General features: G+C 41.6%; 2 protein-coding genes across 2 annotated transcripts; one reads left to right on the top strand and one right to left on the bottom strand.

Annotated features, from left to right (window-relative positions):
* Nucleotides 1–28: 28 nt before the first annotated feature.
* Nucleotides 29–9,884, bottom strand: LOC115416566 (E3 ubiquitin-protein ligase RNF180-like). The gene is made up of 8 exons (XM_030130379.1): nt 9,783–9,884; nt 8,284–8,458; nt 7,296–7,394; nt 6,382–7,080; nt 3,299–3,418; nt 3,001–3,220; nt 1,934–2,059; nt 29–1,010 (listed from the first exon to the last, which is right to left on the bottom strand). Exons 2-8 carry the CDS (start codon nt 8,338–8,340, stop codon nt 811–813), a joined length of 1,521 nt encoding a protein of 506 aa, XP_029986239.1. The 5' UTR covers nt 8,341–8,458; nt 9,783–9,884; the 3' UTR covers nt 29–810.
* Nucleotides 9,885–12,975: 3,091 nt separating this feature from the next.
* LOC115416567 (5-hydroxytryptamine receptor 1A-beta-like) lies at nt 12,976–14,713 on the top strand. The gene is given in 2 exon segments (XM_030130380.1): nt 12,976–13,435; nt 13,437–14,713. Coding segments are annotated over 2 exon segments (1,272 nt in total). The 5' UTR covers nt 12,976–13,378; the 3' UTR covers nt 14,652–14,713.
* The last annotated feature ends 1,313 nt before the right edge of the window (nt 14,714–16,026 follow it).

The raw sequence follows: 16,026 nt of genomic DNA, 5'->3' as shown, positions 1-16,026 counted from the left end.
TAATAAATAAAAAACAAATCATCGCATTTGTGATTTCATGGAAAAACCGACATTACGCACTTCTGTTTTTTCAACATTTAGTAAATATCGGTAAAGTTTTTTGCATATGTCTGATAGAAAAGTGACTACTGAGAAACATGTCACGTTTGTAGAAAATAAATACTTTGTTCTAGTTTTTGTTAAAGGGAAACGTGTGTGTCACTGCTTTTATTCTGAAAAAAAGGCAAAAACGAACTCATTTCAACTTAGCTTATACCTGAAAACCTGGATTTTTCCAAAGTGAAAAAATACTGAATATTTGCACAAAAGAATACGTGAAATATTTGTGATTCACTAACAGTCGACGCAGAAAAAGAGTCGGTTGAAGACGACAGACAGACAAACCATCTTCGCGTTCCACAGAAGAATTATTGAGATGAAATATTCAAGTGTTTTTTCCCCGACTTTCCAAAAACACATTCATCTTGTCAGACATTTGTTTGGAGCCGTTCGACTGTCAGTCCATCCCATAATCTGTAAATATGATGGTTCTGTCCATGTCCGTCCCCCTTTTTTGGCAGACTTGACAGCTGATAAAGTGCAGGATGGGTTACGAAAACTGTACAAACAAACACATTGGCAGTAAACGCTCCCAGGTTAAATGCGGCTTTTAATTGGTTCCTTTGTCTGTCAATCAAATTTATGCTCATCGTGGCTCCAGGGGGAAAAAAACGGACCCAAGAGTAAAAACTAGGTTTCCTTCAAACCTTTGTGTGCAGGTGTTGTTCGGTCCGACACGTTGGTTCTGAGTGAATACAGACCGGTTTGACCTCAGCACAGGAAGTAGTAGGTGAGGAAACCGAAGAGCAGCGCCGCCAGGATCCAGTTGACCGAGTGGATGTAGACGATGACCAGAGCGATGTCGAAGAGCCAACCGCGCATGTCGGTCAGATCCAGGGCGTCCAGCATGAACACGGCCGGGGTCAAACGCCAGCGCCCGCCCGCCGCCTCCGCCACTCGCCTCTGAGATCCTAAAAACAATTCACCACAGCAGCGTTCAGCCTCGTAGAAGAAAATATTTAACATACGATAAACCTGCAGCCAGTGGTCTACAAGTGAAAAACCTCCAGAATAACAGTGAATTTTTATATCATTTAAATCCACAGAAAACATCAAAGGTGACAACACGCAGCCCTGTGGGACACCAGTACTGATTAGACTGGTCTACGAGTAAAAAACATGCAGAATAGGATGGAAAAATTGGACAATATACAGGACAACAACTGACACTATGTTCTAAATGTTTGTGTCGTAAAATTTGAAAAATGAAACGATAAAATATAAGTTAAAAAACAAACATGCAGAATAAAAATGAATTTGCAAATTATTTAAATATGGAAATGGTGCCAACACACAGCCCTGTGGGACATCAGTACTGATTACATCTACATGTAAAGAAGCATGCAGAATAATTGTGAATTTGCAAATTATTTAAATAAAAAGATGGGGAGAGCATGCAGCCCTGTGGAACACCAGTAATGATTAGACTGGTCTATTAGTAAAAAACCTCCAGAATAAAAGCGCTAACACTTTACCAAGTTTGAATCAGTAATAAATACAGATTCAGTCCAAATGTTGGTGGTCTGTAGTTTCACAGATACAGGTTTGTGTCAGAATAAAACAGTTTGTACTTTACAACACATTGACTTTACAGGTTCTTTACACTGGAACATTTAGGAGTCTATAGGATAAATAGTTTATTAAAAAAAAAGTGTATTTTTTGCACCAAAAATATGGTTTGTTTCCATTACAAACATGGAATTTAAAGGGTTAAAAATATGGCCGTTATTGAGTGTTTGGTGTTTTTATTTACGGTTCAAGTTGATAAAATACAAACAAACAAACTGTACGAAACACATTTTGTCATTACTACAGCGCCGTGCAGATTTCTCACCCCACAGGTTTCGGAAACGTTTGCGACAGCTCGGCAGCGGCCACTTGGAACACGGAGCATTCTGGAAGTTCTGTTTCCGGCTGACGTAGACTTTAGGGAAGAAGGTTTTAGCAGCGTGGTGGAGTTCTGGAAGGAAGGAGCAGAACATTGAAGGCAGGTTTATATGACCGCTGCAGGAAAAGAAATCAGCTGGTAACCATGACGACCTGATCTGTGCAAGTTCTGGTCGGTGACGTGGATGGAAACGGGATTTGATTCTTTCTTCCCGAAATTAAACCTGCTTGAACTAAAGTCTTCAGAGTGTTTCCTTTTTTTACTCGAAGTCGTTGACGAGCTTTTAGTTAGTTAGTCCAATTCCCTAGGCCCCTCCCCCTTTGTTTTGCACGTACACATGAAGGGGCAGTGTTGTCCCGATTCTCGATTAGTCGGAGGTGAAGGGCTAAGGCGGAGGGCTGTTTGACCCTTGAAACTGAGTTTTTTCAGGACCACACTACGAACGGAGGGATCGGAGAAATTTCCCATAATTCTGTTCGAATCATCGGTCAGATGGAGGTAAACACAGATTCGGATAAATGCGATCTGGCCGTTCAGTCTGAAGTCACATGTAAAATATCAGATACGTACCAGAGTCAGGACCACATATGAAAGTGGCCCGGGTCAGATTCAGGACCACATATGAAAGTGGCCCGGGTCAGATTCAGGACCACATGTGAAAGTGGTCCGGGTCAGATTCAGGACCACATATGAAAGTGGTCTGGGTCAGATTAGTGCTGTTCAAACTGTCTTTAACAGATCAGATGCAGGCTAATGACGTTCATTTTGTCTTCTGTTAATGTAATTATACTTTTCTTTTTTCTTTTGTTCAGACAAGGTATAGTTTTTAAATGGTAACAAGCAGATAACATCTAAAAACTACACCATGTCTGAACAAAAGAAAAAAGAAAAGTATAATTAGATCAGATACAGGTCACATTTACCTGCAGTCTGAACGCAGCCTAAAGGTAATAAATGAATCCAGGTGTGTGTGTGTGTGTGTGTGTGTGTGTGTGTGTTTGGTGGCGGCCGACCTTTGTTGAAGCTGGTGTGTGTGATGAGTGTGCGGCAGAGCGGACACGGCGTGTTGGCGTGGCGGTTCTTGGCGAGTGTTCGCAGACAGGGTTCGCAGAAGACGTGGTCGCAGGGTCGACAGGTGTACGGGCTGAAGTAGACGTCCAGACACACGGCGCACGTCACACCTTCCCTGTCGGCGTCGTCGGCCTCCTGCGGCGACACGTTCACGCCGTTGCCCTGGAAACACACAACAATGGACGTCTGACCAGCTCACAACTGATGATGATGATGATGGTGGTGGTGATGGTGTCGGACCTGTTCCTGCTCCAGCTGACGGTGAAGCCAGCGTTCTCTCCTCCTCTGTTTCCTGCGCAGACTCTTCAGACGGTTCTTCTCCCGTTTATTCAGTCGGTTTGAGGTGGACGATGTCTGACGCTGAAGAGGAAACACATGCAAACAGTCAACTAAAATACAAACAGTTCCAGTGTCTCTGTACGTCAGAGTCTGTTCTATGTTGAATATGTGAGGTGTTAAGGTTCTGTTCTATGTTCCAGCCCTGGTTCTGTTCTATGTTCCAGCCCTGGTTCTGTTCTATGTTCCAGCCCTGGTTCTGGTCTATGTTCCAGCCCTGGTTCTGGTCTGTGTTCCAGTCCTGGTTCTGTTCTGTGTTTCAGTCCTGGTTCTGGTCTATGTTCCAGTCCTGGTTCTGGTCTGTGTTCCGGTCCTGGTTCTGTTCTGTGTTCCGGTCCTGGTTCTGTTCTGTGTTCCGGTCCTGGTTCTGCTCTATGTTCCGGTCCTGGTTCTGGTGTGTGTTCCAGTCCTGGCTCTGTTCTGTGTTCCAGTTCTGGTTCTGGTCTATGTTCCAGTCCTAGTTCTGTTCTATGTTCAGGGCTCAAAATTAACTTTTTGACCTAGGAGCACTGTGCTCCTAACCCTAAAAAGTTAGGAGCACAGGCTAAAATCTAGGCGCACCACTATTATATAAAAAATTTGGAGAACAAGCAAAACTCTTGGCCATACCAAGTAATATTCCTATTAGGGCTGCACGATTTTGGCAAAAAAAAAAAATCCCGATTTTTTCCTCTAAAAACTCGATTTTCGATTTTGATTTCGATTTTTGGGTAAAACTACAAAAGACAACAGAAGTCAGCATGTCGTTTTCGTGAGCAGCCCACAATGCAAGGCACTGCTCTGACCTCAAATCTGTGATGGTATCACGTGATGAACCCCCAGAAGTTTATTTTTTCTTAATTAAATCTTTATTGAATGAAATAGAGTATACAAACAATGTATGCAACAAGAAAATAACATAAGTTTGCCAGGGGGAATACACTATAACACAATGTCCAAATCAGAGCAAATACTTATGTTTTTTATAGCCTTTTTGTTTCCAGATTTAACTAACAGCTTTAAATAAAGTTCAACATCTTTCAAAAAATAAATATTTGTTTTTGTGTTACAGAACTTACATTTGTGAATGAAAAATTTAGCAAGAGGACTAAATTAATTATTTAATTTTTTTAAATATATATATGTGTGTGTGTGTTGTTGTTGTTTTTTTTAATTTTATTTAATTTTATTTTTTTTCCCTGGGTATCTGGGCCCACAGAAGTGATACCAATGTAAGTCAGTGACAGGCATCAGTCGTGCGTGCGTGTGTGCGTGGACCAGGTTAATATAAGTGATCCACATGCGGTTCTGTTTAAACTGAGGGATCCGTGCGTGGAATAGACCGACCCAGGACACGCTGGAGGGATTCTATCCTGGAGCGGGTGGATGTGTGTGGGCACAGGGCTGTGTGGGCTCCTCTGCTGAGGCTGATGACCCCGAGACCCGGACCCGGATCGGAAGAAGACAGTACGGTACGGATCCGGGACAACGGAAGATGAGTGATCCGCATGCAGTTCTATTTCAGTTGCGGGATCCGTGCGTGAAGCCACGGCTTACATTGCTATAAGTACTGCGGGCTCATGAACACATTTAAAGTCCGGTCATTGCACGGACTTCTGTGACAGACCGCTGTCACTGATAGGAGGAGGAGCCTACGGGAGCCCGCAAGCGCGCGGCCCGCAGGCACGAGAGAGATGAAATCGATTTTACGATTTCCCTTTTTTAAAAATCGTCCTAATTAAAAAATCCGATTTCGATTTAAAATCGATTAATCGTGCAGCCCTAATTCCTATATGTATTTAAGCAATGTTAACCTAGAATAAAGTATTTGAATAGAGTATGAAAGAAAAAGCTTACACTGACACAGGTGCAAAACAATTGTCAATGTGTGGTATATACTTTAGTTGGTTCTTGGAGAAGAAAGACGAATCACACCATTATTTGCAACAACCAACTTTTTTATTTCATGGCCTAAAGGCCCTTAGTCACTGTGGTCTACACCACGCCTGAAGTCAGGTCTCCTTGACCTGGTGCCAGAGTGTAGGTACTTCCTGACCGCTGGCAGTGCATCGAAGTCATGCAGTGTTGGACCATCCGCAGAGATGCGCACGCGAGGGGGCGGGGACTAGATTTTCCGCTTCAGTCAGCGGGGCGTGGAGCTTGTTTATTTTCAGCTGACGAGTTACTTCTGCAGCCATTATTCTAGGCGCACGTTTTAATTTTCGCTCATTTTTTTATTGGCGCACCGTGCGATCGTAATCTCAAAAACAGTCGCACTACCGAAATTCTCAGGCGCATGCGACCGTAATTCAGTCGCAGTCACGAGCCCTGTATGTTCCAGTCCTGTGGTCTGGATACAGATCAATCTAGCAACAGAAGTGGGCGGGACTTCCACTGGAGGAGAACTCAACTCATCCAATCACAGTCCATATATGACTTCTGTCAGTGATCAATAGGAACTAGACTGATATGTGGAACCATTTACATGTTCTAAACCATTTACATATGGACCAGGAGAAGGAAAGGAACATTTAGAATATTTCAAAAATCTAAATTCTCAAAACTGTGAATAAACTTTGTAGACATTGTCCTAAAGGAAGAAACATAAAATTTGAAATGAATCCGATCAGTAATTTCATCAGAGAAAATATCTGAAGAAATAAAGACGACGCCTTCACAATAGTTCCTGACCAATCAGATACTAATAAAATCAGTTTATTTGATTTTATAATTGTTATGTCCTTTGTAACTGCACCTTTTCTGTTTTAAAAACCCTTAAAAAAGGAGTTTTGCGTGGTTTTTATGTGATTTTTGAGACTGGAATAGATGGATTATATTTTTATTTGTTTAAATGTGGAAAATTGATTCATAAAATGAGTCAAAGTAAATCGAGCTCCATCATGGAATGAATGAAAAACTGTCATATATGTTTTATAAAACATGTGACAAGCGTGTTTTCTGTTTTGTGGATTGTGATTCCACCTGTAAACGGGTGAACATCCACGTACCGTCTCGTCGTCGTCCTGTTCGTCTTCGCTGTCTTCACCGTTTCTGTCTCTGAGGATCGGACCTGGATCTGAAACCTCCTCGTGGATCCATGGGTCCAGTACTGAAGGATCTGTGTCCTGGTGGGCCTGGTCCACTGCTGAGCCTCTGTCCTCTGAGACATGTGAGCGTCCCGTCGGTCCTTCGTCGGCGTCCTGCGATCGCGCCGTTGGACATGGGACTGACACGTCTGTCCTCATCGTCTCCACAGATGATTTGTCTGAAAGGACTCCACGACAGAAACACGAAGCCCTGATGGTGTCGTCATCCAAACTGCACCGTCTCCTGTGGGAGATGCAGTTCAGAGGACTGAAGGAAAAGGACGGGGCGTCTCCGCCGCCACTCAGCGACTTGGAGGCGTGTCCGGGGCTCACATGGGACACGACGGCGGCGCAGTCTAGCTGTAAACCCGGGTTTAACGGCACCGCCCTGTTAAGGTCGGGTATCCGGTCCATCGGCGGACCGGGCTGGACCGCCAGCGGCCTCGTCCTCCGCGGTTGGACGATGAGGACGTAGTGTTTGTGGTCGCGGTCCACTCGGCTTTTGCTGAGGTGGACAGCGGCGTCGCGGCCGCAAGGACACTCACCGCCGTGGACGAAGTTAAAGCCTCCAAGACGAGCCCCGCAGCTCGGACAGTTCAGTTTTCCCAGAGTCCACTGGGCCTGGACGGACGCAAACAGACGAGGTGAAAGGAAAAAGACCAGAGTTTAGAACAACAAAACAAAACAGGAAACAGATGTGGAATATTAAAGGGCTCTGTTTATCTGATGAGTCTGATTGGCTGAAGGTTTAAGGTCAACGTTAAAGACTATTCTATTCTATTCAATTCAATTCTATTCTTTTCTACTCTGTTCTGTTCTATTCTATTCTGTTTTACCTGGTGAACAGCACTGTGGATCCAGTCTGGCATTGCGTCCGCATCAACGTGCCAAATACTGCAAACGTCAGCTGAGTCTCCATGTGCAGCCTCCACCTGCTGCAACAACAACACATTTCCCATCAGCCCCAAATCTAGGAGTTTCACCCCACACATTCAAGTCTGTAACACAGGGGGGTCAAACATGAGGCCCGCGGACCAAAACTGACCCATGGGATGAATTTACAAAAAGCAACAATGACACTGAAGATATTGACAGTCACTGGTTTTAGTTCAGGTTCCACATATGAACGAAAGTAAGAGAATAACAGAATAAACAATAAATAATGACTCCAAATTTGCCTTTTCGTTTAATGTGAAAAATATTAATACATTATCTATAAATGATAACTCCAAATTTTTCTGTTTGTTCTAGTGCAAAATAATTACAATCAATTATGAAAATATTTAGTTAGAAACTAATTAAACTAAACAGATGTAAATAACCTGAATAAAATGACATTTCTTAAGAAAAATAAGTGTAATTTTAAGAATATTATCCTTCAGTTTATCATTTACATTACAGATCAGATCTACAAAATCACAAAACATTTAGTAACAGGCAGAATATTGTTAAACTTACACTTAATTTTCTTTAGACATTTCATTTAACAATAAATGTGAATAACCTGAACAAATACGAACAAAACCTGTAATGTCTTAAGAGAAATAAGTGCAATTTTAATAAGAAATTTCAGTTTTTTTCAAGTTATTTAAATTTGTTTTGTTTGAATACTTTGTAAATTTAAATATTTTCATAATTTCATGTTATTTTTTGCACTAAAACAAAGACAAAAGTTTGTAGTTGTCATTATTTCTAGGTTATTCTGTTATTATTTGACTGGTTCTGACCCACTTTAGGTCAGATCGGTCTGAATGTGGACTACATGAGTTGGACATCCCTGCCGTCGCAGCTCAATGAGCAGCAGCAGAGCCCAGTTGAACTCACCGCAGACAAACACGTCGAGTCGATGACGCCTTTCCGACACTTCCTGCAGCGAAGCATCGTTCCTCTTCTTTTAATGTCTGAAAACACGCCTGCACCAGACGGACAACACTGCCTTCCCTCTGTGTCTCCACCTGTCGCATCAGCTCAGGTTTTATGTTGTGAAAATCTCGTATTCCTGACATTAAAAATGAAAAGATTTTATTAAACTCACAAACTAAACCAAAGGGTCATGACAGCATGACAATAACAAACATCAGCTGAAGCTGAACATTAGTCTGGACATAAAAACATCTGACCTGTGATCAGAACCTGCCATGGTGTTGAAATATGGGCCAGATCAAGCCACAGTAAACATCAGTGTCATAAATTAAAGTTCCACCTATCATTTCTCAAATAGGCTCATTTATTTCACTTAAGAACTCTATTTTATGGAACTGTTTACAAAAGTTCAGTATCACTTGTAGAAAAAAAGATAAAAAAAGACATAATCATTATAAAATGAAACCTAAAAAGGACTCGTATATGTAAAAGTACTATTAACTTTAATAACTAGAAAAGCACTTGGAGAGTGCAGACTTGCGCCAAGGCAGATCAGCCCCCCCCACCCGCTCACCACCAAAATTTAATCCTTTGTTCCTTGTGCCAGTATAAACATTTCCTGATATTTTCATTCAAATCCGTCCATAACTTTTTGAGTTATTGTGCACAGGGACTGACAGACAGACAAACCAACGCCGGCAAAAACATAACCTCCTTGGCGGAGGTAATAGTATTTGTTCTAGACTCATATATGTAAATGCACTATTAACTTTAATAATAATGTTTGTTCAGACTCATAGTCAAAATTACTGTTTACTGTGACCTCTGACCCCATGACAAGAAGCAGCACAAACAAATAGAAACATCTGATATGCATTGAATCAAACCTGGAATAAAACAAGAGAAAATTAATGTCATAAGTGTGATATTGTTTGAACTAAAGGGTTAAAAACTTGTTAAGGTCAAATGAGGTCACACTGAATATGACCACTGGGGTTTAGAGAAGCTCTGCAGAAAATATTTGTACTTTGGCTCTAACTAAAGATTTGTTGAGCAGCTGAGTAACTGGTAACTGTACTTTATAAAGTAATAATGATCCATGTAGAAACAGACCTGATGACCTGACACTAGCATTAAGGCTCTTTAGCTCATGGAAATGTTACTTTACTTTAGGGCTTTTCGCGCCAAACAGACGGTTTTCAACACGAATCTCCTTTTATTCTTCATCAGAGAATCAAACAGGAGCTTTAAAATCCTCCTGTTTAGTGTCTTACACAGGTCAGACTAAACCTTCCCCTCCTTGTCGCCGTTTTTAACTCAGTTTAAGCTAAAAATAAAAGCAGCGTCTCGTCGTTTTGGCTCCATTTAACGTCAACAAACGGACTCTGACGCTGAAATAACCTCCTCTACTTCGTGACAGTCGACGTTTTTTACAGTTTCCGTTCCGTAAATTCACTCACCGGACACATAAGGAGGTTTTAGAAGAGGGCAGAAAACGGAGAAGAACAGAAAAACAACATAAAAACTTCAAGTTGTCGAACAGCGTGTGGATGAAAACAACCGTGACGTCATCATCATGGGACTACGGCAGGGCGGGAAGGACAAACGCGAACAAAAAAAACAAAAACAACAACAAAAAAAAAAACGCCGAAAAATAGAATAGAATAGAATAGAATAGAATGTATTTGCCATTTGCGCAGATACAGAGTGTATAGGTACATTGGAATTCTTGTGCGTTTCCCTGAGACAGAAAAAGAGTTAGAAAAAGTTACAGATGTGACAAAAAAGACAGATGCAAAACATAAACACAGTTAAAACATATAAAAAAAACAGTCATTGCACTTACAAGCACAAATACACATTTGTAAAATAGAGTATTATAAAAAGAGTAATAATAATAATAAGAGTACTGAGAGGTAACAACAAGTTATTGCACATTTGAATTAAAAGTACTGGGACGTACTACAGGTAGCTAACTTTAAAAACACCAAACATTATCAAATTCTACACAAAGAAAATCAGTTTAATATATAATATACAGTCTTGTGTAAAAGTCCAACATTCTATTTGTGGGTTTATTAAAGTTGTTATGTCCACATATGTGCATTTGTCTCTGTATTTAGATCCAATCTGATATATGTGAAGTATGAACAGCAGGAAAAACTAAAGATTCAGGGGAAAAAAAACAAACCAAAGTGGCTGAACACAAGCAAAAATGAAAAAAAAAAACAAAAAAACAATCAACAAAAGATTACAAATGAAGAAAACAATCAACAAAAAGAAACAGATATGGAAAAAGAATCCACAACAACAAGTGAAAAAGTTCCTAAGATAATCAATAAAATTACCAAAATAATCAAGAAATTAACCCTGTAAAGCCTGAATCATTAAATCATTGACAAAAAATTCCAATTCTTTGAAACTGGGGCCTTTATTGGTCCTTCTGAACAACCAAAACACATTTTTTTCAAATATTAATTTCCATGTATGAGTTTCAATTTTGTATCATATTTGATCCATCGAGACTCAATGCTCCAATATTATTATTTTTGAACAAACAAAAACATAATAAAACACAAACATGTCTAACAGATTTTTAATTCCTTTTCTAAATGGTCCCAGTTCTTCCTCATTAATTTCAGTCTTATAGTGTCACTGGAAAGGCCTCTGGTGAATGAACTCCTCCCCCTGGTGGATTATCTGTGTATTGTATGTATCTAATTGTATACATCAGGTTTTTCAAGACAAAAAATGTGACACTGATCATGTAGAGAGCTTCAAACCTCATGTATCAAATATGAAACATTTGGTGTTATAGGGTTACACAAATCATCAAAATCAACAAAATAATCATGTTTCATTCCAACACTTCTCTAAACCACAGTGGTCGTATTCAGTGTGACCTCCCTTTGACCTTTACATGTCTTTAACACTTCTGGACAATATCAGATTTATTTATCAGATTAATTTTCTGTTGTTTTATTCCAGGTTTGATTCAACACATGTCAGATGTTTCTAATTGTCTTGTTCTGCTTCTTGTCATGGGGTCAAAGGTCACAGTAAACCATGACTTTATCCTTTTCAACACATTTAGTTCAGTTTTATATAGAGAGGATGATGCTCCAGCTTTATCAACTGTGCAAAACTGGGAAGCTGAATTCAAGAGGGGTAGGGAGAACGAGGGAGCGGTGAAAAGCAAGAATTTTCATGAAATGTCTGTTGTACTACTTTTCAAAGTCCTAAATTATTTATCCAGTGTGGGTTTATCTGGAAGGAAACCATGCAGTTAGTGTCAGGAAAGGCTGAATTTAATGTGTGCCAAGTTTCATTGCTGTGGAAGAACTCCTTCTTAGTCAGGCCATGAACTTTTCAGCCCCCCCTCGTATTTATTATAACCTGCACCTGTGGTTCGACATGGAATGTGTATTTTGTCTGGTCTGAGATAAATAAGATGGATGAAGCAAAATAAGATAAAAAAAAAAAACAAAACAAACAAAGAAAGCATTGGTCTCAGATCCGGCAAGTGGTCATTTTTCTGTTTTTGATCAAAAACATGAAACTGAAACAATAACACAGTAGCACTAAGTGTGGTTATGGCATGTTTTATTGAATTAAATGTTCATATTATTTAAATGCACTTTGTTTTAGGGGAAAATATTTTGAATTTAGGTAAATGAGAAAGAAAATTCACCTTAGATGAGACATGAAACACCACACACCTATGTTATGGACATCTGTATAATTTTTTTATTATTAATTTTTCCTTTTTTTTCTGTAATAATGTGATGTTTAGATGAGTCCAGAGTCCGTGTCAGTAAAAGTTAAACAGTAGACAAAGAAACAGAACTGAAGATAAAACACAGATGTGCTTTTTTATCCCGTTTGAAATGACTGTTTCACAACCGGATAAACAAAGATAGATTTAATTTGTTCCTCCTGTCTCAAACAGGTCCATGTAGGCCCCAGAAGGGTTCCATTTGGGCTGCATATAAGGGTCCCATTTGGGTTTATCTGCAGTTTCCATGGTGACCACATGTGTTTGCCCAGATCAGAATCAGAGATCTGAATCTCTCATATTATTTATTCTTCACACTATTTATCCCACGACATTTATCTTTCATGTTATTTGCACTCCTTAAATTCTACGTTTTACAAATATCTTAGTTTGCAACACTTTTAATTTTTTAATGTAAATTACTGTGTCTTTTACTGATATGTGTTGTCTGTCTGTAAATTCTTGCACTGAACTTGAGAGCTTTGCCTCAGTTTTGTTGTACTTGGTACAATGACAATAAAGAGATTCTGATTCTGGTTCTGATTCTGACATGGGCAAACACATGTGGGGTCACCATGGAAACTGCGGACAAACCCACATGGGACCCTTATATGCAGCCCTCATGGAACCCTCCTGGACTTGCTGGCCGGGGACTGTGTTTCTGAAGTTCCTCCTGTTACAGGACTGTTGTCATGGAGCCTGATCACCAGCAGGGGGGGGTGTTTGACCTGGAGGGGCCGTTCACTCAGACTGACGGACCTCAACAAATAAAGAAAGAGAGAAAAACATCAAATAAAGACTGAACTAAACTTCTGTTCCAGATGATATGGACTGGTCTACAGCACAGCGACTTTTCATTCTGCTGATTTTGGAACAAAGATGCAGATGAAGGACTTTGACCCAGAGTGGAGAAGTTTCACACAGACTCAGAGAAAATATGAGGAAAAGTTCAGAAAAGTTCAGATTTGACTCAAATATTGGAACAAAAGGACAAAAACTAAAGCGGAATGGATCCATGAAGGTGGTCCTGGTCTTCCATCACTGGGGGATCATCAGCTGGATCTGAGTCCTTCTCCCACGCGCCTCTGACGCATTTTCCATCACCGGTATAAATGCGCATCCTCCTCCTCGGTCCGCAGCCCAGACCCGCACTCCAGACCCGCTGTGTGTGCGCGCGGCTCCGTGCGTCTCCGACAGCCCGCTATGCGCTCCGCGAGGCGCGCCGGTGTGCGCCGCACCTGCCGCCCCCCGTCCAACTGAAGCCCCGGACCCAGCGGAACCATGGAGGACTCCAACAACACCACGGCCTGGGCCCAGTTCGACAGCCCGTCCGGTAGACCCCCCCCGGGACGGTGCCGGTGCCGGTTCCGAGGAGGAGCAGGTGGAGCTCGGTTACCAGGTGCTCACGTCCTTCCTGCTCGGCGCGCTCATCCTGTGCGCAATCTTCGGGAACGCGTGCGTCGTGGCGGCCATCGCCTTGGAGAGGTCCCTCCAGAACGTGGCCAACTACCTGATCGGCTCCCTGGCCGTCACGGACCTCATGGTGTCGGTGCTGGTGCTGCCCATGGCCGCCCTCTACCAGGTTCTGAACCGCTGGACTCTGGGACAGGTTCCGTGCGACATCTTCGTGTCCCTGGACGTGTTGTGCTGCACCTCGTCCATCCTGCACCTGTGCGCCATCGCCCTGGACCGGTACTGGGCCATCACCGAACCCATAGACTACATGAAGAAGCGGACCCCCCGCAGAGCCGCGGTCCTCATCAGTGTCACCTGGCTGGTGGGCTTCTCCATCTCCGTGCCGCCCATGCTCATCATGCGCTCTCAGCCCAGGAGCGTGGCCGAGGACCGCGCCAACCCCACGCAGTGCCAGATCAGCACGGACCCCTGGTACACCATCTACTCCACCTTCGGGGCCTTCTACATCCCCCTGACCCTCATGCTGGTTCTGTACGGCCGGATCTTCAAAGCGGCCCGGTTCCGGATCAGGAGGACTGTGCGTAAAACGGAGAAAAAGAAAGTTTCGGACTCGTGCTTGGCTCTGTCCCCGGCTCTGTTCCACAAAAAGCCCACGGCGGAGGCGCACGGGAAGAGCTGGAGGCGCACCGCGGAGCCGCGCGTGCTGCCGCTGAGCGTCAACGGCGCCGTGAAGCACGCGGAGGACGGAGAGTCCCTGGAGATCATCGAAGTGCACGGCGGCTCCAGGGGGAACCTGCCGCTGCCCGACACCCCCGGCTCCGCTCCGCTGTTCCAGAACCGGCACGAGAAGGCGACGGAGGCCAAGAGGAAGATAGCGTTGGCCCGCGAGCGCAAGACGGTGAAGACCCTGGGCATCATCATGGGCACCTTCATCCTGTGCTGGCTGCCCTTCTTCATCGTGGCCCTGGTCAAACCCTTCTGCCCGGACTCCCGCTTCATGCCCCGGTGGCTGGAGGACGTCATCAACTGGCTGGGCTACTCCAACTCCCTGCTCAACCCCATCATCTACGCGTACTTCAACAAGGACTTCCAGAGCGCCTTCAACAAGATCATCAAGTGTCACTTCTGCAGACCCTGACCCGGCTCCGAGCCCGACCCTGATCCGGCTCCGAGCCCAACCGAGACCCGGGTCCGAGCCGAACCGAGCCGGATTCAACCTGGAGGAGAACAGGACTCACCCCGGACCCGTTCATCAGCTCCATCCACCCGTGTCTGGTCCTGGTCCTGGTCCTGGTTCTGGACTCTGTAGTCTATGCATAGAAACAACTGTGATGTTTGACTGAAGCTCCGTTTGTTCATCCTGTAAAAAACAAACAAACAAACAAACAAACAAACAATAAACACGAGCCTTTCATACTTTTCTGCAGTGGTGGTGTCAGGTTTTACGGATGAGAATGAACGGATCCAGGAAATTTAAAGGAAGAAAAGAAAAGAAAAGAAAAGAAAAGAAAAGAAAAGAAAAGAAAAGAAAAGAAAAGGAGTAATAACAGAGGAGGCTGTGCCGTAAATAATAAATAAATGACGTTGAACTGTCCACAGAGGTGTGTTTAAAGAACAGTTTAAATATATTTTTAAATTATTATTATTAGACATAATCATAAATAAACACTTTTATTGATCATCTATGGACAGTAAATCCACTTTGAGTTTACAAATGAATAAAAATTATTTGGACGAAAAACAGTTTTGTGCAACATTTCAACCAATATATTAGATGATTATTATAGTTTTAATGAATTTTGTCATTTATAACCAGTATATTAAATTATTATCAGGCTGCATTTGTAAATTAGAATCTGTTCTTAATTGCTTGCCTGGGTAAATAAAGGTTAAATAAAAATAAATTATTATACAGTTTTAATGAATTTTATCATTTATAACCAATATATTAGGTGATTATGATACAGTTTAATTAATATTTGTCATTTATAACCAATATATTAGATGTTTATTATACAGTTTTAATGAATTTTGCCATTTATAACCAATATATTAGATGTTTATTATACAGTTTTAATGAATTTTGTCATTTATAATCAATATATTGGATGATTACTATATAGTTTAATTAATATTTGCCATTTATAACCAATTTATTTGATGATCATTATATAATTTTAGTTAATATTTGTCATTTATGACCAATATATTAAAAGATTATATACAGTTTTCATGAATTTTATAATTTATAACCAATATATTAGATGCGTATTTTACAGTTTTAATGAATTTTGTTACTTATGACCAATATATTAGATGATTATTATATAGTTTAATTAATACTTGCCATTTACAACCAATATATTAGATGATCATTATACAGTTTTAATGACTTTTGTTATTTATAACCAATATATTAGATGTTTATTATACAGTTTTAACGAATGTTGTTATATAAAAATAGCTAATTTAAAGGCTCATATGAACGGCATGATCATAACACTTTTATCCAA

The sequence above is a fragment of the Sphaeramia orbicularis genome, unplaced genomic scaffold (genome assembly GCF_902148855.1).
Source record: "Sphaeramia orbicularis unplaced genomic scaffold, fSphaOr1.1, whole genome shotgun sequence".
Taxonomy (NCBI): domain Eukaryota; kingdom Metazoa; phylum Chordata; class Actinopteri; order Kurtiformes; family Apogonidae; genus Sphaeramia; species Sphaeramia orbicularis.
Note: the sequence above shows the minus strand (reverse complement) of the source record. Positions and strands in the feature narration are given on the sequence as shown.